The sequence below is a fragment of the Cotesia typhae genome, unplaced genomic scaffold (genome assembly GCF_013202065.1).
Source record: "Cotesia typhae breed Kobodo isofemale line unplaced genomic scaffold, CoteBio_Ctyphae contig_20, whole genome shotgun sequence".
Taxonomy (NCBI): domain Eukaryota; kingdom Metazoa; phylum Arthropoda; class Insecta; order Hymenoptera; family Braconidae; genus Cotesia; species Cotesia typhae.
Window position 1 is genome coordinate 6,382,479 of NW_027423725.1, and position 26,218 is coordinate 6,408,696.

Consider the following 26,218-nt stretch of genomic DNA (forward strand, 5'->3'; position numbering starts at 1 on the left):
CGGGCGAGGAGAGGCTGCCCCCAGGGTGGAGTCTTATCACCTCTGATGTGGCTACTGGTAGTCAATAGTCTTCTGAAAGAGCTAAATGACAAGGCTCTCATCCGGAAGAATTGAGGTCGAGGATGCAGCGCGCTCTCGATCACATCCAAGAATGGTGCATAGTCAGGTCATTAAAGGTGAATCCTGAGAAGACAGGATTAGTATTATACACAAAGAAAAGGAAATTCGTTGTTAAGGCACCATTCCTTTTTTAAGAACAGTTCAGATTCACTGAAGAGATACGCTACGTAGGCGTTACCTTAGATCAGAAACTAAGCTAGAGATTGCAACGGAGTATACGGGGCCTTCTTTATCCAGAGAAAGTCTCCGGCCCGAGTCAGTTAGTTATCGACCGATTCCCCAGAGCGCTGTGCTCCGATGTACTCGCGCCAATAGTTGTAAGTTAGTGCGTAAGTCCCCAAGGTGGTAGCGCCGGCGCTGAGAGAGAGAGAGAGAGAGTGGGGAAGACAGAAACGAGCCAACAAATTTTGATAAAATTTATTGTGATCGAACGATCGAACGAAACACATCGCAAAAAGTTCCAAGCAGGTAATTATTTTTTATTCGCTCGCTCTGGTGAAACGAGGCGATGAAACTTGATAAATTTGATGCCTGTTAGGCCTATAAGTCAGCTCGCTTAAGTTTGTTTAATTCGCAATATACTCAAGTGCCAATTTGCTGTTTTAGGAAAAATTATTATCTGAGGAGAACGTGACGCGACGGTGTGACCAAAAACCTTGCCGCCAAAGTAACACCTCATCGAGGAGGAATTTGATAAGAAGGGAATTCGATCAGAAATTTGAAGGAAATTCCAGGTACAATTAATACGTCTAAATAATTTCTCGGTGAAGCGGCATCTGCCAGACCTTATGTCGGCTGAAGGTCATCGCCATTTCGCGTTCGGTCACAATCATTAATTTTAACAAAATTTAAGAAAAGTTTCAACCAAAGTTTAACCAAAATTGAAGTAATTAATTTAACAAAGTTTACGAGTTAATTTAACTGAATATAACGAATTAATTAACAAAATGTTTAAAAACAAAATTTGGTAAAATAATTAGAAAGGTCCGAATAAAAGTCAAAATAAAATTTAGAGTGAATTTAAGAACAAGTCAGAAATAAAATACTAAATATTTAATTAATAATACCAGGAATTATTTCAGGATATTAATTAAACACGTAGGCAGAATCTCGATTAATCTTACAAGGAATTATTTCAGTTTGTTAGTTCATGATTTCGGTGTCACGTGAAAAATTTGATCTTTGGTAATTGAGTTTAAGTAAAATCAGTTAATTTCGTGTCAATTAGAATCATAAAATAATCGTTAAAATAATTGTTAAAAATCATTTCGATAAAAGTAGAAAATAAAGTAGGTTTCGATATAAAGTAGAAATCACTTGTAAATTTCATCCAAAGAAAATTCGACAAAAGTTTGGGAAAGGGTCAGCCATCTTGTCTCGAGCGAAAACGCTAAGTAAAGGACATACAAGGTCGAGACTAAAATCTCAAGGTGTTGTGAAATTAAATGTAATCCCCAAAATTAAAATAAAATAAATTTGAAATTTCGTACAACACAAAGAAAGTAAACAAAAATAATTTAGTCGAAATAAAATAAACTCAGTTATTCAAAGACAAATAAAATAATTTAGTCAAAATTAAATAAAATGAAATCAATTGACAAATTCTTAATTTGGAGATTAAAATTAAATAAATTAATTAGTAAACTCTGACAAACGAAATTGGACAAAATTTAAACAATTTAAGTAAAATAAATTTATAAATTTCGGTCAAATTCAATTCGGATGAAATAATTAACAAAATAAAAATAAATCGATTAGAATTAAAATAATTAAATAAAACCATCTTATAAAATTTGGCGAAAATAAAATCAACAAAGAAAAATAAATTTATGAAATACTAGAACGTGACGAATATTTTGTTGGCAGATTATTAAGACCTCTGTCGTCAAATTTTAATCTATTAATACAAGATACGAAGACCTCTTGGTATTAAATATTCATTGTTATATTATTAAGAACACGGCAGTAAATTAGTTAAGAATTTTAATGAGGAAATTAATCTCGTTAGGAATGGATGGAAAATTTATTCAAGAGAAAATTTGTTAATTGAAATTTAATTTGAATTTAGAAAATTTGTTAATCAGATTTTAATTTGAAAAATAAAATTTAATAATAATCTTAGAAAAATAATTAATCAAGTATGGAAATATTAATTAGTGTGTTTGAATGATAATAATTATATTGTGGGTGCGTGTGGAAAATTGTGGAAAATATGAAAAATAGAAAACTATGAAAAATGTGAAAAATTGGAAACTGGAGGAAAATAATTACAGTTAGAAACCGCGGTATGGTCGCTCCATATGAGGGTATCGTCGGGAATAAGAAACTATGATAGAAACCGCGGTATGGTCGCTGCATATGAGGGTACTGTCGGGAGTAGCAACTATGATAGGAAGCCATCTTATAAACGGGAATAGGTCCTAGGATTAAGTGTTAATTAATTATAAGGGGATTATTCTTGTAATTGGGGATGCTTAAATAAAATTTCTTGTAAAAATAAATTTCTTTGATAATCTTTGTTTCCTTTCCTAGCCATCTCTTACGACCCTGTAGAATGTGATCCATGTTCTGATCCAGTTTCTGGGTACCGTGTCTAAAAATCCAGTGGCGCCCTAAATAAATTAAGGGCTGACCAAAGAGAACGAGTTAACAACAGTTACCTTCCGTTTCAAGATCGCATAACTCCAGTCAAGCACAAAAGGCCACCGCCACTTTTGGGCTTGCAGGAGAATGTTCGGAAACACTTGGGGTCTGAAACCTAGAATGATGAAGTGGATATACGAAGCCATTCTAGTCCCACAGATCATATATGCCTCGGTGGTTTGGTGACCGGCACTAAAGCGGGCCACAAACACCAAAGCGCTGAATAAGGTCTATAGACTAGCGATGCTGGGCATAACGGGGTCGATGAAAACGACACCTACCCTAGCAATGGGAGCTTTACTAAATGTAAGGCCCCCGAATCTATACGCAGAATCAGCGACAATCAAAACAGCGCTCAGACTGCGATTTGGAGGACTATGGAGAAAGGCATTACACGGGCATGCAGGGATCTTGGAGGTGGAGGACTTTAAGGAGACTCTAACTCTTGGAGGAGACCGATGCCCGGTCAGATACCACTCCAGGAAACTCTATCAGGCAATATCGCCGACAAGGCAGGAATGGCTAGATAATACGGAAGAACTACTGGTACCTAATGGATTAGTCTGGTATACAGACGGATCCAGTTCAAAAGCAGGTACAGCAATAGGCGTATGGAGCAAAGGACCTAGAACAGAACTCTCAATGAGACTAGGGCCTACGGCATCCATACTACAAGCAGAGATATATGTTATGAAATCCTGTGTTGAACATATCATTCAACATAATTACAAGGATAGACACATATATATCTGCAGTGACAGCCGAGCTGCAATAAACTCGATGACATCCATCACAGTCAACTCTAAGCTGACTTATGAATGCATTGAGGCTCTAGAACAGATGGCGGCAACAAACCACGTCAAGCTCGTATGAATCCCAAGTCACTGTGGAATCTGTGGCCACGAGATGGCAGATCAACTGGCTAAGCAGGGTGTCTGATCAGACTACATAGATCACGACTGAAATTAGTCATAGGGCTTATCACAGGACACTGGACAACAGCAAATCATCTGGGCGAATTGGGACTGACACAAGATACCAAATGCCCCAGATGTGGCAAGCAGGATGAAACACCTCTTCATGTGATGACAGGCTGTGACACGCTGGAGAGACTTCGCAAAGAAGTCCTGAAGGTGGACACAGATAGCATCACTGAACTCCTGGAGACGAGGATTGCAAGACTGCTTCACTTTGCTAGAGAAGCGGGCTTAATCCAACTGTCTCCTTAAGAAAGAATGTAACAGCCCATCAAAGTGCCCGGGTACAATGGCTTCATTGCTAAGTGTCCGGACAAATCACAAATCAATCAATCAATCAATCAAAATCGGTAATTTTAATTCGTCTAAAAATCCACGAACTTAAGCCCAAATTAATTGATTAATACGTGATAAAATATTTCACAATATAAAATAGCTCAATTAATAAATTCTAAATTAAATGTTGACGAAAATTCTATAGAAAATTATAAATTGCCAAAACCGACAAAAGTCGACACACTCAATTTTTGGTTCTAGAATATTCGCTAGTTTGGTTTTTATTGACTTTGGGTATTTGGAATTACTGCGACGGAAAAATATATCGACGCTTGACCAAAATTCCACGAGAACACACTTACTGATTATTTTTCAAGCATCAAAATTAATTACTCGGTTTTTTAATTAATTGTTTGTAAAATTGTAACAGTTAATAAACGAATTTTCAGATGTTAATTAATTTTATGGATTAATTTTAGTTAGAAAAAAAATTAGAAAAACGGTAGACCCTGAAGGCCATCCGTGCAACTTCCCGCTAATTTTATATCAAGTACTTAAAACTGCACTAATGATGTTTTTGAGCTCAAAAATACAATTTATGTATTATTTTAAGCTCCCTGAGCTTAGAGGGACAATTTATCTATGCTCTTCGAGCTCAAAAGTCTGATAAAACTTTGATAAAACACAATTTTTAAAATTTCCAAACTGCAGTAACTTTTGAATAAATGTATTGATATTTACTCGGTTGGCAGCATTCGGCGCAATTTTTTGAGCTCTATAAAGAATCTGTAAGTTTAGTTTAATCGAACCAAGAATTTCGGAGTAATTCTGGAAAAACACTTTTTTCGGTTTTCTTTCGTCAACAACATCTCACGAATGAATGAACCGATTTCGACCGGACCGACGACGATTGACGTGATTTTTTAATGTTAAGAGTTGATTAGTTTTTGGAATCGATCGGTCAATTTGTTTGAAAGTTATTTCAAAAAATGTCGGAGTAATGTTGAAAAAATCCTTGTATCCAAATATTTCGTCGAGAATATCTCTTGAACAAATCAACTGATTTTCACGTTCTTGGCGGCAATCGACGCAGTTTTTTAAGCTCTAAAAATTATTCTATTTGAGCAAAAACGATCCGAGAAGAAATATCGGAGTTATGTGAAAAAAACACTTTTTTGGTTTTTTTTTCGTTCACGATATCTCTTGAACGAATTAATCGATTTTGACCGGATTGGCAGCAATCGTCGTAGTTTTTTAAGATTGAGAGCTGATTAGTTTTTGGAATCGATCGGTGAAGCCGTTTAAAAGTTATTCCAAGAAAATCACTTCTGAAAAAAATTTTTTTTTTGAGATTTCTCTAAATTTCTCAAAATCTATCGGTCCGAATCGGTTCAAATTTTCAGGCAATCTAAGTTCAGTGAAGCCCTTTTGAATGGCACCAACCGTGACAAAATCGGTTCAACTGTTCAAAAGTTATAAGAGATTTACATACTTACACACACACACACACACACACACACACACTTTATTTTTAATTTTTCTATTTTCTTAGCGGGTTAAAAATTCTTGCGAAAAATGATGAAAGAATTTGTTCCTCAAGGTAGATTGAGTGACTCTCGGGTATAAATCCACATGAAAATCATTCAATCCAAACTAACGAACGTCTTAAATTCTGATTAATGAAATAATCGTCGATTAATCGATCAAACTAATAAATAAAAAGAAGAAACAACCAAGTATTAGGCAAACCGCGGTCCACTTCTTTCCCGCGAAGTAATAATTGATACCTTGACGAATAAAACGATGATCTAACTCATTAATTGAGGATGAAGTCCTAGTTGTAGTTGGCTTCCTTCGTCTCGTCACTACTCCGGGGATCGGTCCTTCTTGATTTTCCGTGGCACTCTGTCTGGTGGTCACACTACTTCTCCCTTTTTCACTGCACAGCTCATCTATAATAACCTAAATCTACTCCCTCATATTCTCTTTTTAGGCCCGAAGATCGAGACGCGCCAGTGCTATGTCGAATAATTATCGATATACGGCCGCTTATCGATTTACGGTAATTTTACCCTGTTACACGCCATACAGGACACCGTAAACTTTACAAATAATTTTTTTTCTGATTTTATCTAAACAAATATTATTATTATTCTTTAGATACGATACGATATGATTATTATTCTTTAGATACACCTTGATACCAATTATAAAATAATCCGGAGTCCTTGGATCGCTCTTATTTTAATAATTGTTGATCAGTTTGTTACAAATCATGGGTCTTTTTTTTTTAACTTCCCGCTAAGAAAATCGAAGATTTTCAAAAATCGGGAAGTTATTGGTTTTATTCCGTTTTGCAAAAATCGAATTCTGCTCAGATCTCAACGTTCTGAGATCACAGGAAGCTTCTTTGACTACCCCCGCGGGGGTTTCACTATGTATGGATGTATGTATGTATGTATGTATGTATGTATGTATGTATGTATGCATGTATGTATGTATGTATGTATGTATGTATGTAAGTGTGTCAAAAAAACAGAGAAAAAATTTTTGTAATCGACGCTGTTGATATATATATATATATATATATATATATATATATATATATATATATATATATATATATATATATATATATATATATATATATATATATATATGATGATGATGATGATGATGATGATGATGATGATGATGATGATGATGAGACACTACAAATTGTCCAGTTCTTATCAGCCTTCAATTAGCCGCCCGAAAACCTTCGTTACCGATACTGGGTTAATTTTAATTGATTTTTCCTGACGGTAGGAGTCCCGGGAAATAGTGTAGATGAACGCCCACGACGCATCCAGTCCGAAAATTATAGATGAGACTTCGATCCAACCCCCAACTAGCTACACGCTACCAAATCATCTTATCAATCTATTACATTCACACATCCTATTTTATAATTCTATTGTATTAATACTAAGTTTATATTGTTTAATTATATCATTTATTCATTATTATTGATAAAATAGATGATAATAAAGTTATAATTTATCGTCACCGAATACACGTGTTTAATTGGTAAAATTAAGTTGTGTGTGATTAAGTTAATAAGTTGTTCATCGTACATCAATCATATTCACCTTGAGGCCTTTGAAGGACAGAAACCTTCAGAGATTTATTGTTCAAGGATTGCTGTGACCATCATCCCAAATATTCTAATCATCGCTGCGTATTGTAAGTAAAGAAAGAATTATTATTGGCAACACGTGAGACTTCGTATCTTCCTAATCAATTTCTACACTCTCTATTTACTAAAAACAAGATTTACGTTGTCTGTAAGGAAGCGGATTTCGGAGAGCTGGTGGTCCAAAATTAATATTTAGAGGTTCAACCGATTAAAATTATTATCCGCGAGGTTTTAGTGGGTTGATAAATAAATTTATCATTAGAAAGAAAAATTTATGTCTCAATGATTTTGAGTAAATTTTGAACAGTTACTATTGAGTAGCACTGATCATTTCTCTGCTGACAGTTTATTATGAAGCGGACTTAATGTTAATAAAATAACAACCACGGCATAAATAAACATTAGTAAAAAGATAATTAATATGAAATTGAGGGTTTTTTGCCCTTGTGAAACTCCACAAAATTCAATTATGTCATTGTTTGTCTTCCATTCCTCAAAAGTTGAAATCATAGAGCGATAATAACAAAAAATATTGTATGTCATTCGGCCGTTTGTAGTCCACTGATTTTACTCTTAACCGTGGTGGGAACTAATTTGCTAGTGGAATGTTAATGTTCCATTTTATGCAAAAAAATTCGTAGATTACCAAAATAATAATTAGAAAGCTGATCTCTCCCGGGCTTTTTAAATAAATAAAAAAATCACACGGGTCGCTGAGATACGGTATATTTTCTTCAAATATGTTATTCATATTCATGTAAAGCCCTATTATTATTATAACTGAATTGAAGGGCAAAAAATTCTGAATCTGAATAAATAAAAATGAACCTCCTGCAGTTCATTATATTTCCGTAAAAAATTATTTGTTTACGTTTTATTACACGGTCGGTAAAAAAAGAACTATGGAAACTGAGGTGGTGGCGCGCGCAAGCCCGGGCACAGTGATTTTCATCCACTGCAATTTAAAATGTTCTCAACGTTGAGTAACATTGAAATATAATTGATTATAAAATAATTTGTCGTAATAATAATCATGATAATATTCATAAAAATTATTATATGACAACGATAGAGTAGAACGCCAACTTAGTGAGCTTTCATTAGTCACCAAATAATAAATAACATAATAAATCTCGTCATGTTTTTATAAAAAGTTCACTACATTTTATAAATGTTACAGGTAACAATTTTTCCAGCACGTTCAAAATAATGATATTTTGAGTGAAATTGGAAGTAATAGTCAATCTGAAGTTGAGACTGAAAATGAGACTGAAAGAACAGACAATGAGACCGAGTTAGATCAAAACCAAAAAGAAATTCATGACAAAATAGAAAATTCAGCTCTTCTAAATCGAACTTTTTTCACAGTTGATGTGATTCAATCGACTGACAAAAATCTGATAGCTGAATGTAATTTTTGTCATCCAAAAAAGATAATTAGAGGCTCGATACGGAGAACTTCAAATTATACTTCTCACTTGAAGGTAAATATAAAGTAACTTTTATCTTACTATACTATTTTTAATTTTACATTTTATAATAATATCCAAATATTATTAAAAGCTTTTTTAAAGAAAATGTTTCTATAAATTAGGAGAAGGATATGAAGTGACTCCACTTAATAAAAGACGTCCGAAAATCAAGATTGTTGTTGTAGATAAAGAATTTATAGATATGAATAGTAGGGTGTTTCAAAAAAAGACGAATTTTTTTTTCTTTTGGTGTCTAAAAATTGATAGTATACCTAAAAACAAAAATTTTGGCGCCCATGTGAGCTCTTAATATCAATAGTAAGATTTGCCTGTATCCATTTCTTTATTTTCCATTTAAATAACAGGGGAAAAATTTTTTTTAATTTTTTAATTTTTATTACTTTGGAACGGTTCATCGTAACAACAATCTGAAAAATGATATTAGTAGGAAATTTTACGCTCTACAAAAAACGTTTGAAGACCAAAGTTCCTCAGATTAACGGCTTCAAAGATATCCGCGGTCAATGTTCGGTTATAATACCGGCACCTTCTCTCAAACTTGGGTAGGTTTCTTACAACTGCAATTATTTTGTGGTCTTGAAAAAGACCGATTGGTTTTGGACTACGTAGTAGTCCTGAGATCACTTGTTAGTCACACGCTCTTAAATAAGAGCCTTGAGTAGTCTTGAGAAGACTTAGTTGGTTAGTTCTGAAAAGAACTGTTTAAGTTTTAGTTCTAAAAAGAACTATTTAAGTTTTAGTTCTAAAAAGAACTAATTTAACGATGCCAGTCAGCGTTTGGTGTAGTTGAGATGATCCGAGTGGGTCCGATTATTGAGTAGTGGATATACAAGCTTTGCTCGCTTGATATCCAAAGATACTGCACTGTATTGTAAGCCTTGCTCGCTTACTGTAGACTCTTGATTGGCTTCTTCTTCTTCTTCTTCTTGTTCTTCTTCTTCGCTCAGTAGATGGAAGTGGACTGTGTTTGCAGCTCTCCTCGCTGCTTCTTTTAAACAGTCTGGTAATTTGAGGGGGGATTGGATTAGGTGAATACATTGGCTCGCTAGCTCCGATGGGCTGAGTGGGGGTTTCGAAGGTAGCGGCCCAATTAAAATTTAGAATAATTTCCCACTATTTTACTAGAATAATTTTCTACTAGCTCTCTCGTCATGGTTCATGCTTTTTTTAGTACCTGATAGTTTGAGGGTTTTTCAACATTCTCCCCCAAATTCTGCAGGAATGCAGAATTTTAATCGGATGATTCTTGATGAGGAGCTAGTGGGAGAAGAGCTAACTTGATAATTGGTCTAGTGAGCGTTGTTGTGGCTGTTTTGAGAGTGACTACTCGAGTAAGTCCGTCTTTCCCAGGGTGAAGTTGAATTACTCTCGCGAGAGGCCATTTTGAGGGAGGAAATCTTTCATCAGTTATGAGCACTAAAGACCCTATTTTGATATCGTCTTGTTGATTGCGCCACTTTGAGATGGACTGATGTGCAGATAAGCATTCTGCTGACCATCGGTTCCAGAATTGTTGAAATCGTTCTTGAATCCGTTGAAATTGAGATAGTCTTGACTCGTTTACGGAGGTTAGAGATGGTTCAGGTATAGAGTTGAGCGCAGCTCCTCGAATAAAATGGCCTGGAGTTAGAGCAGAGAGATCTTCTGGATCATCTGATAGAGCACTGAGAGGTCTTGAGTTGAGTACTGCCTCAACTTGTGCTAAGAGAGTAGAGAAATCTTCAAATGTGAAGCTGGTCTCTGATATTGACAATTGGAGATGACGTTTAACAGATTTCACTGCAGCTTCCCCTTTTCCTCCCATGTGCGGTGCTCCTGGGGGATTAAATTTCCAATTTGTACCATCATTAGTGAGAAGACGTTGAAGCTCTTTTGATTCTGATGTAGCCTGAGAGAAGAGACGTTTCAATTCGTTGTCAGCTCCTTTGAAATTGGTTCCACAGTCGCTGTGTAGTGTTTTGCAGATTCCTCGTCGACTAGTAAATCGTCGAAATGCCTTCAAGAAACCTTCGGTTGAGTAGTCTGAGACTGCTTCAAGATGAATTGCTGACGTTGAGAAACAGACGAAGACTGCTATCCACCCTTTGAATTTCTTTGCACCTCTTCCTTGAAATGTCTTTAATGTAATTGGTCCAGCGTAATGAACTCCAGTAGTTTCAAAAACTAATGATGGAGTCACTCGAGATGACGGTAGAGGTGCCATGAGTTGTTGTGTTCGGACTGCTCTGATTCGGGCGCAGACTAAACAGTGTTGGATAAAAGACTTGATTGGAGCTCTTCCTCCTAATATCCAACATTGACGTCGTAGGTACATTAGTGTGAGTTGAGTTCCACCGTGGAAGGTCCGGGCATGAGCATCAGCGATGAGAAGTTCAGAAAGTTTGCATTGTCGAGGTAATATGGGTGGGTGCTTGCTGTCATGATCAAGTTTAGAATTTAGAAGACGTCCTCCAACTCGAAGTATACCTTGATGATCTAATCTTGCAGTTAGTCTAGAGAGGGCATGAGATTTTGCTAGGGGTTTTCCTGATACTATGGTGCTGATTTCGGATGAGAAGTATGCTTGCTGAGTTGCTTTAATCCAAAATAGTTTTGCTTTCTCTAAGTCTGCTGGACCAATTGGAGATGTTGATACGTTCGAGTTGGGGATTCGTTTGAAACATGAGATGGCTCGTTGACATAGAGCTGTTATTCGTAGTAGCTTGTTAAGGCCTTTGTGAAATGTTTTTACACATGGAAGATCGATCAAGTCCCAGATTGATGGTTGTATTACTGCAGTTAAAGAGATGCCAGGTCGTTCTTCGAGATCTTCTGTTGGAGATGGAGCTACTGAAATTGGCCAATGTTCAGGAGATTGAGCTAACCAAGGTGGACCTGTCCACCAGAGATGATGACTAATTAGTTGAGATGCGTTTAGACCTCTTGAAGCACAATCTGCTGGATTAAGTTTACCTGACGTGTATCTCCAACATGCATTTGGAAGTGTTTGATGAATAGTTGAAACTCGGTTTCCAACGTATTCTTTCCATTTTATGGGGTTATTTTTGACCCATGCAAGTGTTATTGAAGAGTCGGTCCATAAAAATACTGGGACATCTTGGAGTTCTAATGTAGATTGTGTATGCCTTATGAGATGGGCGAGAAGCACTGCAGCTGAAAGCTCTAATCGTGGAATTGTTAGCCTCTTGATTGGAGCGACTCTAGTTTTTGAGCAGACTAGAGTGACTTTTGAGTTTCCTTTATGATCAGTGACTCTGAGGTAAACAACAGCAGCCATAGCTAGTTGAGATGCATCGGAGAATCCATGGAGTTGTACTGAGTATGAATTAGCTTGCAGATTAATCCATCTAGGTATTCGAAGTTCGGTTAACTTTGAGATGTCTTCTCGAAACTTGGTCCATTGATTTACTGTATCAGGGCAAAGTTGATCATCCCAATCAAGCTTCTTAAGCCAAAGTTGCTGGAGCAGAATTTTGGCTTTAATGACCACTGGAGAGATGAGGCCGAGAGGGTCGAACAGTTGAGCTACTTCTGAGAGAATTGATCTCTTGGTTAGTACTGCACTTTCTGAAATGGAACTTTGAAACGTAAACTGATCATGAGTTGATAACCATGAGAGACCTAACACTTTTGATAGTGATTCATCAAATGTGTGAAGCGATGACTTGTCTTTGGTTTGAGATGTCGATGGAATAACAAACTCTTGTGTGTTGCTTTTCCATTTATCTAGTGGAAGACATGCTGAGGCGCACATGCCATTGAGCTGTTGAGCTATTGTGTTGAGCTGGTCAATTGAGTCAGCTCCACCTGAGATGTCATCAACATAATTTCCTTTCAGGATTGCATCAACTGCAAGAGGATAATTCTCTCGTTCGTCTTCCACTAGCCTCTTGAGGGTTCTACCAGCAAGATACGGCGCTGATCGAGTCCCATACGTAACAGTTGTCAGTTGATATGCTTTTACGTTACGCTGCTCATTTATCCAAAGAATTCGTAGCAAATCCCAATCATTTTGATGGACTTGAATTTGCCTGAACATTTTTACAATGTCTGTCATGAAGATGTATTTATAGCGTCTGATCCACAACAATACATCAATGATGTCTCGTTGAGTTTTAGGACCTGTGTGTTGAATGTCATTGAGAGAGACTTGAGCAGTGGTCTTGCATGACCCGTTAAAAACGACTCTGAGCTTTGTTGAGGTACTCTGTTCTCTGAGAACTCCATGATGAGGTAAATAATAAGGATGTTGAGGTTCCGGGGCATCCGTTGGAACTGCTACCATGTGGCCTAATGTTTCATACTCTTGCATGAATTCTATGTATCGCTGTTTTAGAGTTTCGTCAGAATCTAGACGCTTGAGAAGTCGTTTTAAACATCGGTGAGCGATAGCTCTGGAATCTCCTAGTTGTGAGATTTCAGTTGAGAGTGGTATTCGTACCACGTAGCGCCCGTCTTGATTTCGTGAGAGTGTGCTAGTGTAATATTCTTCACATTGTGCTTCGGCTAAGCTGAGAGATGTCTTTGTTTGATGTGGTACTTCTTCCTGAACCCAGAATCTTGTGAGGAAGTCTTGAAGCTCATCGTTTGTCACAGTATGAAGAGACCTGAGAGGGAGATTTCGTGTTTGAAATGATGCTGGTCCAAGAAAGGCCCATTCAAAGATTGTGTGAATAGCTAATGGCTCATCTGATTGCCCTTTAATTATTGGAGATGGTTCTAGAATTTGATTGAGAGTGTCAGCCCCTATGAGGATTTCAACGTGTCCAGGCTTCAGGAATTCTGGATCTGCTCTTTCTAGGTTGCTCAGATGAGACCAATGCTGGTCTGTGATGGAGACTGATGGAATCTTAGTAGTGATTTGAGACAGGATATGTGCTCTGAGATGGACTTGTTTATGTGAGATGCAAGACTCAATGGTTAAGTTAGTTTGACCAAGAGTTTTGCTTGAAGACTGATTACCCACGCCTAGGATTGGTATCACAGTGGCTAGTTGGTCAAGTTTTGCTTCCTTAACTAGCTTGGCTGAGACTAGTGTCAATTCTGATCCTGGATCGATGAGAAGACGGGTTGTATGTTTTTTCATGTTGGGAGACACTACTAGTACTTTGCAAGTGGCCAGGATTACTGCAGTTCTTGTGTTAATTGCTGACAAGGCTATTGCATTTGCCTGAGCAGGCAATTGCTCTGGTTGAGATGACTTGAATATTTCAATTGTTTGAGATGACTTATTGATGGTAACCTTTTGAGATGACTTGTTATATTTGGTGATGTTTGTATCAGTTTGAGATGCTCTTGATCTGAGATGTCTTCCTGGCTTGAGATGACTGCGTGGGTTTCGAGATGACGGCTGCCACCGTCATTGTGGAGTTGGCTTGTCTTCTGTCTGAGAATGTTGAGACAACGATGTTAACTTTTCAGAGAAGGCTGTAAGAGATGTTGGCTTTTCCTTGGGTTTTGCAAACAAGCCGTGCAACAATGTATGATGGCGTTCTTTACAGAGTTTGCAAGTCAGGGTGTTGCTGCACTTATACAAGTTGTGTCTACCGAGGCAGTAGCACAACCGTTCGGTTTTCACAAATTGAAGCTTCTCAGCATCTGACTTTGTTGAGAAGTCTGGACAGAAGGCAAGATAATGATTCTTGCCACAGTACTTGCAGGTGTTATTTAAGTCCTTTACCCATGGCTTGGTTTCTGGTTGAGATGACGTTCCAGGTTGCTCAGAGATGACGTGATGAACCTTTGCTGGTTGAGATGCCCTCGTTTCTGATTTTGTCTTTCTTAAAGTGGTCTTGGACTGCTCCTCGATACTTTCTAGAGCTCTAGCAGCACCAGTTAGAAAACCAGTTAACTGTTCTAGAGATGGATACTCCGTTGATGACCCAATATGCATTTCCCAATCTTCGCGAGTTTTGGAGTCTAGATGATGTGTCATGAGATGAACGATGATTGAATCCCACTAGTCAACTGGAAGTCCGAGAGCTTTCAGAGAGTTGGTTGATTCAGAAACGACGTTGAGAAGATCATTGAGAGTTGCTGATGACCGAACTCCTGGCGTCTTTAAGCGTAGAAGCTTGTCCAGTTGAGCTGCTATGAGAAGCCTTTTATTCTCATACCTCCTGACTAGCATGTCCCAGGCTACTTGGAAAGAGTCAGCTGAGATTTTGATGTTTGAGATAAGACTAGCAGCATTTCTAGAGAGACTGTTTCTGAGATGGGCAAACTTTTCTGCATTGGAGATGGCTGTGTTTTCCCCTATCAGTGAGACGAACAAATCTGAGAAGGCTCTCCAATCTCCGAAGTTACCGGAAAATGGTGGAATCGGAATCTTAGGCAATGATGATGGTCTGACTGCTGTACCTCCGATTAGACTTACATTAGCTAGGCTGGTTCCACATGGTGGGTTAGCTGTTTCTAGCTCTGAGATTCTTTCTTCCAGGGCTGCTTGAATACTAACAACGCACTGCATAGCAGTTTCGTAGGCGTTGTTTTTCATGTAAGGATCGTCTGATGGGATCTCGACCTTAGACAGGATGATCTTTTCGTGCTCTGCCTCAAACTTTTCCCAGTTGGTCTTGAGCATCAACAGCTTTGCTTTGGCCACGTGAATGTTGAAGGATTGGTGAGTTTCGGCCTGAACTTCCTTCTGCAGAGACATGATGAACGCGTATTTTGACTGCTGCAGCGACAATCTAGCCTGAAGTGCTGACATCTTTGAGGATTTGAGTGACAAGACTTCCCGCAGCACTTAGTGCTCCGCAATGCGCAAAGTAGTGAAACTCAATCTCAAACAATGTTGTGCACTCTCAGAGATAAGTCTGGAGATGTCACTTAGTACTACCCAAGCCGAGAGAAGATCCGGCTCGAGGGACCATAAAAATGTTCGGTTATAATACCGGCACCTTCTCTCAAACTTGGGTAGGTTTCTTACAACTGCAATTATTTTGTGGTCTTGAAAAAGACCGATTGGTTTTGGACTACGTAGTAGTCCTGAGATGACTTGTTAGTCACACGCTCTTAAATAAGAGCCTTGGGTAGTCTTGAGAAGACTTAGTTGGTTAGTTCTGAAAAGAACTGTTTAAGTTTTAGTTCTAAAAAGAACTATTTAAGTTTTAGTTCTAAAAAGAACTAATTTAACGATGCCAGTCAGCGTTTGGTGTAGTTGAGATGATCCGAGTGGGTCCGATTATTGAGTAGTGGATATACAAGCTTTGCTCGCTTGATATCCAAAGATACTGCACTGTATTGTAAGCCTTGCTCGCTTACTGTAGACTCTTGATTAGCTTCTTCTTCTTCTTCTTCTTGTTCTTCTTCTTCGCTCAGTAGATGGAAGTGGACTGTGTTTGCAGCTCTCCTCGCTGCTTCTTTTAAACAGTCTGGTAATTTGAGGGGGGATTGGATTAGGTGAATACATTGGCTCGCTAGCTCCGATGGGCTGAGTGGGGGTTTCGAAGGTAGCGGCCCAATTAAAATTTAGAATAATTTCCCACTATTTTACTAGAATAATTTTCTACTAGCTCTCTCGTCATGGTTCGCGCTTTTTTTAGTACCTGATAGTTTGAGGGTTTTTCAACAGTCAAAGATAACACTAATAAAAAATTTATAATATTTTCCAATAAAACTACAAAAAAAATATCATATGCTATATTATTATTATTTTATATGTTAAATTACTTCAATTCCGTTAACCTGAGACTGTAAACTTTTTTTTTTTACTAATTAATTCAATACTTAAGGGGGATAGCCACTGTAAAATTTCGGAAAAAAAATTTTTTTTTTTTTTTTATTAAACTGAAGTTTATATATTCAAAATTATGTATTTCAAATTTTATAGAAAAATTCCGAATAGTTTTCGAGTTATAGTCATTTTTATAAGAGCGCGTCGATTGACCGTTTTACGCGCGGCGCTTCGACGAAAACGTCGCCTGCTCGCTCCGTCTTTGATTCGTACGGGTTGGCGATTGTTTTCCCTCACGATTGTCAACCGTTACAATTATTTGACTTTTAACGTATATTTTTTCTTATTGTTGAGATACTGTACCTCATAGTTTAGTTGTTTTGTATGAATACACACTCGTTCTTTAATTTATTGAGTTTCTTAGTGTACTCGTTATTGTTTACTTACTTATTTTTTTTAAATCTTCTGATCTTTTTTTTTGTTTATTTAACAAAAAAATTTGTTAAATAATGGATCGTAAACAAAGTAAAGTTATTAAAAACGAAAGAAAACTGCCAAACGACAGGAAAAAATTTAATCGACCGCTCAACAGATATGAAACTGAAAAAATACTGGCTCTCAACGACGTGATAGTGCTTCCAAGAGGAAATTATCACAAAAATCTGATTGTACAATTGATTCGAGTATTAGCTACAAAATTATAAATTTTTTTCGATATTTAATTTACTAAGTGGCTGTGTATCGTGTAAAAAGTGTGGTGGTGATGTAAACTTTACTGAGACAAGTATTCGAGGATTAGGTTTTAAACTAGTTGTGAATTGCAAAAATGTGATCCAGTTTTGATAAATTCATGTCCACTCATCAAGAATGCGTATGAAATTAATCGCCGTTTCATCTTTGCAATGCGGATAATTGGTATTGGGTTATCTGGACCTGAAAGATTTTGTGCTTTCATGGATTTACCACGACCAATGTTCCATAGCTTTTACGATCGTCTGGTCACACAAATCAGAAATGCAGCTAGAAACTGTTGTGATTTAGTGTTGAAAAAAGCTGCTAAAGAAGAAATCCAAGAAACCTGCAAGCATTTAAAATCCAATGACATTCCTGGAATTTCTGTCTCCGGTGACGGTAGTTGGAAGAAAAGAGGGTTTAAATCTTCATTTGGTATATCTTCTCTAATTGGTTACTTCACTGGCAAAATCGTAGATGTAAGTATGAAATCCAGTTATTGTAAGATGTGTGCGCTAATGAGCTCAAAAAAGGAACAGCTGAATACGATCAATTTATGCAAGACCATGCTCTAGACTGTCCAATAAACCATGAAAATTCTTCTGGACAAATGGAGGTAGATGGAATAAAAGAGATGTTTATGCGATCAGAGTTATTACATAACGTTAAGTATGTAAACTATATAGGTGATGGTGACACTAAAACGTATAAAAATATTTGTGATGCTAAACCGTATGGGGACATGGTGAAGATAAAAAAAAAAAAGGAATGTATTAATCACGTGCAAAAACGAATGGGCAGTCGACTAAGGGCTTTGAAGAAGCAACGAACTAACAAGAAGACAAAAACAGGAAAAGAAGAAAATACACAGAAAAGTTTAGGTGGGAAAGGTCGATTAACGGACAAAGCAATTAATGAATTTACAAAGTATTATGGTTTAGCAATCAGACGTCATTTTAATGATGTTGATGAGATGTATAATGCTATTTGGCAAACATTTTATCACAAGTTTTCATCACCCGAAGATCCGCAGCATTTTCTTGTCCTGAAGGTGCAAATTCGTGGTGTCAATTTCAAAAAGCTGTGGCAACAAATACTTTGGACTCATTAGTTGAAAAACCACCACTTCCTGCAGATATTGCGGAAGCTTTAATACCGATTTATGAAGATCTATCGAATCCAGAGTTATTGGAACGATGTGTCGGTGGGTTTACACAAAATAATAATGAAAGCTTCAATGCATTAGTGTGGCAGCTCGCCCCAAAAACAAATTCTTCTTGTTCCCTTATTGTTGAAATAGCTTTATATATTTCAACAATTACATTCAATGATGGGGCTCTAGCAACTCTGAAGATATTAGAGAATCTCGATGTTAAAGTAGGACCAACACTCTACTCATACTGCGCTGAGCGCGACGCTACTCGGGTTAAAGCTGCTGAAAGCCGCATGGAAACGGCCAGTAAAAAAATAAAAAAGTCAAGGTCAATACTAAAGATAAGGAGGAAGAACCCTCATATGGCCCAGGACTTGATAGTTTGATGTGAGTATGAATATTTTGTGAAAGACTAGATTTTAAAGTTGCGAGAATCTTCTTAAAACTTTACTCGCGTTTTTCTCAAAACGACTTTTTCAAACTTTCCGGTACTGTAACTTTCGTAAATATGAACCGATTCTCAATTTTTTTGTTTCCCCGTATTCGTCTACTTAGTGGCTATCGTCGCACGTAGGGGATTTTGAAAATTTTAATTTTTAAGATTTTTAAGGCTGTTTGAGTCCAAAAAATGAGGAAAAAGACGAAAAAATTTTCAATATGGCGCCATTTTTTCTCAAATCAAAATTTTCAAAATCCCCTACGTGCGACGATAGCGACATTCCTATAGATTAAAATGCCGTTTGGTTTTTTTGTTTCAGATAATCCGTTTTTGAGTTACAGTACCGGCAATGGAGGGGGAAATTTTTTTGGTGCTCTACAAAAATGTTTATAACTTTGTGATAACAAAATATTTTTGAATAAAAATTTAGGAGAATTATCCTCAACATATACTTTATAAAACAAAAAAAACCCGATCCCCAAATTCCTTTATTATCCTAGTAAAAAAAATTCCCGAAAATTGCCTATTTTTTCCAGCGTCACAGTGGCTATCCCCCTTAACTCACGAAATGCACTAATATATAAATATAAACGTTAAAAATATCTTATAAATGATTTTTTGGTCTCTTTTATAACAAATTTATTTTTTTTTTTTACTAAATATTAAGAAATTTAATTGAACAATTAATTCTTTATAACAAAAAACTATATTTACAACTTGTTACAACAATTTTTCAACTTGAAAATATTACAGTTTTATAAAATTACTTTTATTGCAATTAGGATATTGTTTTCTATGTTCTGTCACTACTTGCAACAAATATAGAAGCTGTTCTTCATCTTTCGTTAAGCATCGATTATACTGCTCTATCAATGCCACGCCGCGTTCTGCCTCATCATTCACAACTTGAAGTTTCTCGAAATACTCCAAGTTTTCTAAGAAATTCGGATTCCTGAGGCCACAAAGTAACATCCTCATCAATGAACTCATACGACAAATCAAACGATTCAAATATATTAATCGATCTCATAGACACAAATTGACTAAGATCTTTATTTAATAATGACTCTAAATTTTTCTTATCTATTAAAAAGCGATTTGTTGTAGTTTCATTGGCTTTACAGTTTTTAAGAGCATGAACTATTCTTTTTTTTGTTCCAACTGAAACATTTTTATCAAAGAGAGATAAAACAGACAGCTCGTTGTTTAAATACCACAAGTGATCGGCTAATTTTTGTCAGCATGTCTGTGAAAGACTATTATTAAATCTTTCAAATGAAATTAATTCTTTCAACAAAGTTAAATCATTATTAGGTGCTGTTATAGCACACAGCGCAGTGAACCAAGCTTTTAAATAGAATATTATGATAAATAAAAAAAGTTCTCGTAATCTATCTATTTCCGATTTAGTAAGATGAAATTCATTTCTGAATAAAAAAATTTTTAAACTATATATTGCTTTAGCCATCCACCTTGCATGATGGACCGGTCCAGGATGCTTAAATGTAATATTTGTGGTAGTAGTACCCAAAAATATTAATGATAATTTCAGAAGTTCACGGTAATCGTCTCGACAATGATCCATCTACAAAAAAAGTTATAAGTCAAAATGAAATTGATTATATCGCAATTTCAAAGTTGAGAAGACTAATTATTATTAACTGATGTGAGGTAAAAGTTGTAAAATATTTTACAAATGCAATTTTAATCGTTAAAGATGATTGAAAGTATAACAGTCATGTGAAACTGATTTTCAATATTTTTAATCACGACGGCAAGTTAATTAATCAGAGTAAAATTGATAATTGAGGAGCTTATTTTCAAAAGGGTATCTTTTGATTTTTGATTAATCGAGACAAAAAACTAGTTATCTTCAATTATAAATATTTGTATTGAACTTTTTTTAATTTAGCTATAAAGTGCAATCGGTTATGAAGCTGCAATTCGATTTTCATTTATAAATGTTCATAACTCTCAAAGTAATTAGTATTTAAAAGTTCAGAAAACTGGTATTTTAAAATATGAAAAGAAACCCTTTTGAAAATCAGCTCCTCAATTATACTGAACTTTATACATTTTTCTTTTCCACTTTAACGTCAGTTAATAATTCTTCAGCGCTGGATTAAAAAATTTTACTTCTATTTGATTATTAACGAATTTCAAAATCTCATCTTTGATTGGTGTTATTACTTCCAAAACTTTTTTGTCACAAATACCAGCCGTAAAGTTTGATTGGTCAATTTCATCCCACTTCTTTTTAAATCTCTGATAAATTGGAACGTTTGGGCCAGACGAAGCAGGCCAGTATACTTCAAATGCACTTCGAAGAACAATTTCAAAAATATGGTGTCGGCATGGCAAGTACAACAGTTTTCTACTAAGAGCCTTTTCTACTAATATACACGCACCATTTCTGATTCCTGAAAAATAAAATGAGAATTGCTAGTGAAGTATCGATTTTTTAGAGTAGTACGGAGAAATCTTTTCAATTTGAAAAAAAAAAAATAACTCATAACTTGGAAATTAATGGTTAATACTAAAAATCTGATTTGATTTAGCATTTAAACATTACGGTAATCAACCATGTTATATTTTTTTTATTAATAAATTATTTACCCGTATTTGACGCCGTAGTATCAGAACACAATGCTTTGATGTTGTCAGTATTAATATCCCATTGTTTTACTGTTTTAATAATAGCCGAAGCTTGGTTTTGTCCAGTCCCAGATTCTAGTTTAGGAACTAAAATAATCGGAAGCCGGTCAACTTGTTCTGTACCTGTAATATCTGATAACAGTTTTCCTTCAAAATGTAGTACATAATTGTCAGTTTCCAGATTAGTCTTCAGACTTAACGCCGCTTCTTTCCGGAATTTTTCCCTTGCTCGGTGAATAGTCACATGACTAAAGTTTACGCTTGCACAATCAATGTTCAAGCTAGATAATAAAGCAGCAATAATGTAAGTCGCCATCCTACTAGTCACGTTAGCTCTATCGAAAGCCGCAGCAAGTTCTGGTGTCATTATATCAATTTTTGGAACTTGTTGTTTTGGCATTTCATCTTCATAATCAGAGATTATACGAGAAGTATTACTTTCCAAAGATTTCTGGGATAATTGAGATGGATGACTTGATATTTTATGATTAGCAACATCATCAGTCTCAACTGCACAATAATAGTTGACATTGTCGTTATCAAACTCTCCGACATTATTATTACTATCATTACCATTATTATTTTAGTTTTTATCATTGCTATCAATGTTCTCTTCACTATTATAATCACTATTATTGTTATTATTATCATAATTACTGATATCAACATCCATGTCTTCGACATCTTCTAAAATTGGTTGAGAATTATATGAAATAAAACCACGTCGACTGGAAGATTTTTGTCCCAAATAAAATAATCTTTCTTCTTTGTCCAGTATATTTAAAACATTCGCATGAGCTACATCAAATAGTTTATTTAATTCATCCTGAAAAACGGATTCCTTTTTTTTTTGAGACTTTGACTTTTTCATTTTACGGTTTTTTTGTAAATTCTTCCATCGATTGTGATTTGAGATTAGTTTCAAAAAAGCAGATCTTTTCTCTCTTGCCGGGATTTGTGCCGCACACCAAATTTCCAAAACTTTATTGATAGTGATTGATATACTTTCTTTAACTGAAAAATTTTTCGTATCAAGATAATAAAATAAAAGCGACATAACCTCTTTCAGAGAGGGTAATTTTTTTCCAACTAATTCACTTAACACATCACCAATCAAGTACACTGTTTTCACCATTATGGTCACAAAATTTATAACTAATACATTTCAACTAATTAAATTAATAATATAACGGGTTGAAGCAACAGTCAGTATCAATGAACAAAGACAATGACGAGAAGATATAGTAAAGCGTTGAGAGCAAAGCAACTAAATGAAGTTAGTACCGAACAACCAGGCTTACCAACACAGAGCTTATTAGCTACAACACTCAAATTAAATGAGTATAATACTCTACCGACAGAGCTAAATAAAGCTCTGTTGATATTTTTCAAATAAAAATCATTTGATCAAGTTTTATAGTAGATTTAATTGATTTAACGTATTTACAGAATTTTCATATTATTTTGAATAATATGCAATGATGAGTGTTTGGTGAGTTTGTGTAATAAGGAACTTTACATTTTCCTCTTACAAAAATTTATAAATTTTATAAAATATAAAATAAATTTGTTATAAGAAAGACCAAAAAATCATTTATGTGACATTTTTAACTTTTATATTTATATATTAGTGCATTTCGTGAGTTAAGTATTGAATTAATTAGTCAAAAAAAAAAGTTTACAGTCTCAGGTTAACGGAATTAAAGTAATTTAACATAAAAAATAATAAAAATATAGCATGTCATATTTTTTTTGTAATTTTATTGGAAAATATTTGAAATTTTTTATTAGTGTTATCTTTGACCGCGGATATCTTTGAAGCCGTTAATCTGAGAAACTTTGGTCTTCAAACGTTTTTTGTAGAACGTAAAATTTCCTACTAATATCATTTTTCAGATTGTTATTACGATGAACCGTTCCAAAGTAATAAAAATTAAAAAATTAAGAAAAATTTTTCCCGTGTTATTTAAATGGAAAATAAAGAAATGGATACAGGCAAATCTTACTATTGATATTAAGAGCTCACATGGGCGCCAAAATTTTTGTTTTTAGGTATACTATCAATTTTTAGACACCAAAAGAAAAAAAAAAATTCGTCTTTTTTTGAAACACCCTAATGAATAGTAATACATTTATTGATAACTTATGTAAACAAAATAACTTATTCCACTCAGATAATAAGCCTGCAGACATTAAAATTATGAAAAGATACTTAACTAAGGAAGAATATGGCTCTATTATTCTGGAAGTGGATACTAGCATTCACCAGAAAATATTAGATAATTGCAAAATCAAATTAGGATAGAATAATTACAAAGTTTACAACCATATAAGTGTTATCAGATGTTATAAATGTTGGGGTTTTAACCACTTCCGAAATAATTGCACAAAGCATGAAGTATGTCGTATCCCAGTAAACACATTTACGTAAAATGTACGTCAGGATGACATCATGTTATGTCATGATTTACGTAAGATGTAAGTCACATATGAGTCATATATGACTCAGTATTTCATACCTCCTGACGTAAAACTGTTACGTAAAATATATGACGTAGTCATGACGTCAGTATTATGTCTCAATGACATTTATGATGTCAATATGACGTACTTGTGATGTCTACATTATGATAATGATGTCATAATGACGTAAAAGTGATGTAAAAATTTTACCTCAGAAAAAATATTTTAAAAAAAAATTTCTCAAAAATAAAAAAATTGGAATTTTGAAATCAGGTATAGTGTTGTGGACTTATTACAAGCTTTGAAACACTAATTGTGTGTAAATACTTGATGAAAAAATCTTGAGGTATGTTGAGCTCGAACTCGGGTCCTCACGTGTCGAAGTCTGGAACGCTGCTCACTTGTCCAAGTATCGGTTCATTTACCGTAGTAACTAACTGATCTGTTAACCCTTACATGACGAAAAATGTTTATTTCATAATTTATTCTACGATTAAATGGATTTTAAGAGCTGGAATTATATAAAATTCAAGTCTAGTGATTTATACAATTTCATAAAATTTTATTAAAAATCATGAAATTTTATAAAGTTCTAAAAAACTTTGTAAAAACTCTTATAATAGGCTCGCTAGTGAAACTTGCGGTAATAAATAGGCAATTTATAAATTTTCATAAAAATTGATTAAATCTTACACTTTCAAAAATTTTCGTGTAAGAGCGGACACAGAGAACTTTACATGGTTGAGTGAAATTTTTTCAGGGTAAACGATATATCCGTGTCATTTAAATATTTTTTAATACTTATTTAATTTCTCAAGAGAAATTTTTTTTTTTATTTTATTTTTTCTATAAATTTAGTATTTTTCTTTTGGATTTTTCTCCTTCAAAATTTCAGTTTACGAAATTTAGATTTTTTTTTAATTTCAACTCTTTTAAAAATAACAATATTTGAATCTATATTTCTTTTTAATCTCAATTTTTTTCGAAATTTGAATTTCTTTAGTTTAACATACTAACAACATTATGAAACTTGATGTAAAATACTATTAGTCTCGTCAATGACAATCACGGAACTGTTTGAATTATTTCTCATACAATGTTTCATTAGCAGTACTAATGTCAGAATAGTATGTTACACATCTAGGAAAGTAAAGTAAGAAATGTCTCAGATCACACGTAATCTCAGATCACATGTAGCCTTAGATCAAATGTAAAACAAATATGTAATTTGAGGCTTTCTTATTTACTCCACGTGGAGTGTATACTATTTTTCAAGTAAGAGTGCAATATTTAAATTACTGACATTTAATTTCTTGACGCAAAATCGTAAGAAATTATATATTTACTCGCTTGACGGTTTAAAAATTTAGAGTTCATGCCAGATAAATTGAATTCGGTATTTTGTTATCATTTTCACACCAAGTCATTTCTACTGAATGAAATCGAAAATATTTTTACAATGGATAAAAGTACCTAAATTCATGAAAAAAATATAAGTGAGAAACATATGCACCGAAAAAAAAAAGAATTTCTTGCACCAAGAAAATTTTGACGGAGGCCGAAGTTATATTGGAGCAAGGAGAAGTGTTTTAGTCTCAAAAAATTTTGACTTCATACATGAAATTTTCAGTCATCTTTATTACATTCTTGGTCCAAAGAAATTTACCTTTGAGTCAAGATTTTTTTTCTGCAGTGTATGGAAACATACAAGCATAGATATAAAAAATTTATATCTCCCATGTATTTAATTTGTATGTATTTTTTTTAAAAACGTAAATGAAAAATGTTTTGTATGTTATTTGCTAATACTCTAGTAGAAATGAAATCGAATTTTTGGCTAGTAACTGACCAGTTCGACTAGACTTGCCAGTTACTGGTTAAAACAGAGTGAAAACTTTATTATTTCTACTAGTGTATGTTAGATATATACATTAATATTAAGAAATTATAAATTTTTGTTATTAAGAACAGACTTGCATTTGCAAGGTACCGGCTTAAATCAGCTGTTTACCTCTTCCTGATTCTTACAAAATTTTAAACCAATTTTCACTAATATTTAGCGAGTAATTGTAAACTAGACATCTTGTTAAAGAAGTTTTGTGCTTGATAAATTTTGATAAATCGATAATATTAAGAAAATACATCCCCCAAATTTGATCAATATTATAGAAAATAATCGTTTGTCACTGATTTAGAAAATGACTTTTAAATTACGTCAATATTATGTGCAATTACGACAAATTATTGATGTTAAATAATGACTCAGAAATGGTATCGATATTACGTACGACCGTGACTTGTCACTGATGTAAACAAATGATATTAATCTTACATCAAGATTGCGTACAATCGTGACTTGTCGCTGATGTAAACACTTGATGTTAAACTTACGTCAAGATTACGTACAACCG

At 34.7% G+C, this 26,218-nt stretch overlaps 3 protein-coding genes across 3 annotated transcripts; 1 reads left to right on the forward strand and 2 right to left on the reverse strand.

The window, feature by feature from the left end:
* Window positions 1–9,918: 9,918 nt before the first annotated feature.
* LOC141537911 (uncharacterized) lies at window positions 9,919–13,773 on the reverse strand. Its single transcript, XM_074259116.1, has one exon. It carries the CDS (start codon window positions 13,771–13,773, stop codon window positions 9,919–9,921), a length of 3,855 nt encoding a protein of 1,284 aa, XP_074115217.1.
* Window positions 13,774–14,646: 873 nt separating this feature from the next.
* Window positions 14,647–15,399, reverse strand: LOC141537912 (uncharacterized). The gene has a single exon (XM_074259118.1). It carries the CDS (start codon window positions 15,397–15,399, stop codon window positions 14,647–14,649), a length of 753 nt encoding a protein of 250 aa, XP_074115219.1.
* A 283-nt stretch (window positions 15,400–15,682) lies between these two features.
* Window positions 15,683–19,175, forward strand: LOC141537913 (uncharacterized). Its single transcript, XM_074259119.1, has 3 exons — window positions 15,683–15,689; window positions 18,107–18,637; window positions 19,009–19,175. The coding sequence occupies exons 1-2, from the start codon at window positions 15,683–15,685 to the stop codon at window positions 18,634–18,636; spliced, it is 537 nt and encodes a 178-aa protein (XP_074115220.1). The 3' UTR covers window position 18,637; window positions 19,009–19,175.
* The last annotated feature ends 7,043 nt before the right edge of the window (window positions 19,176–26,218 follow it).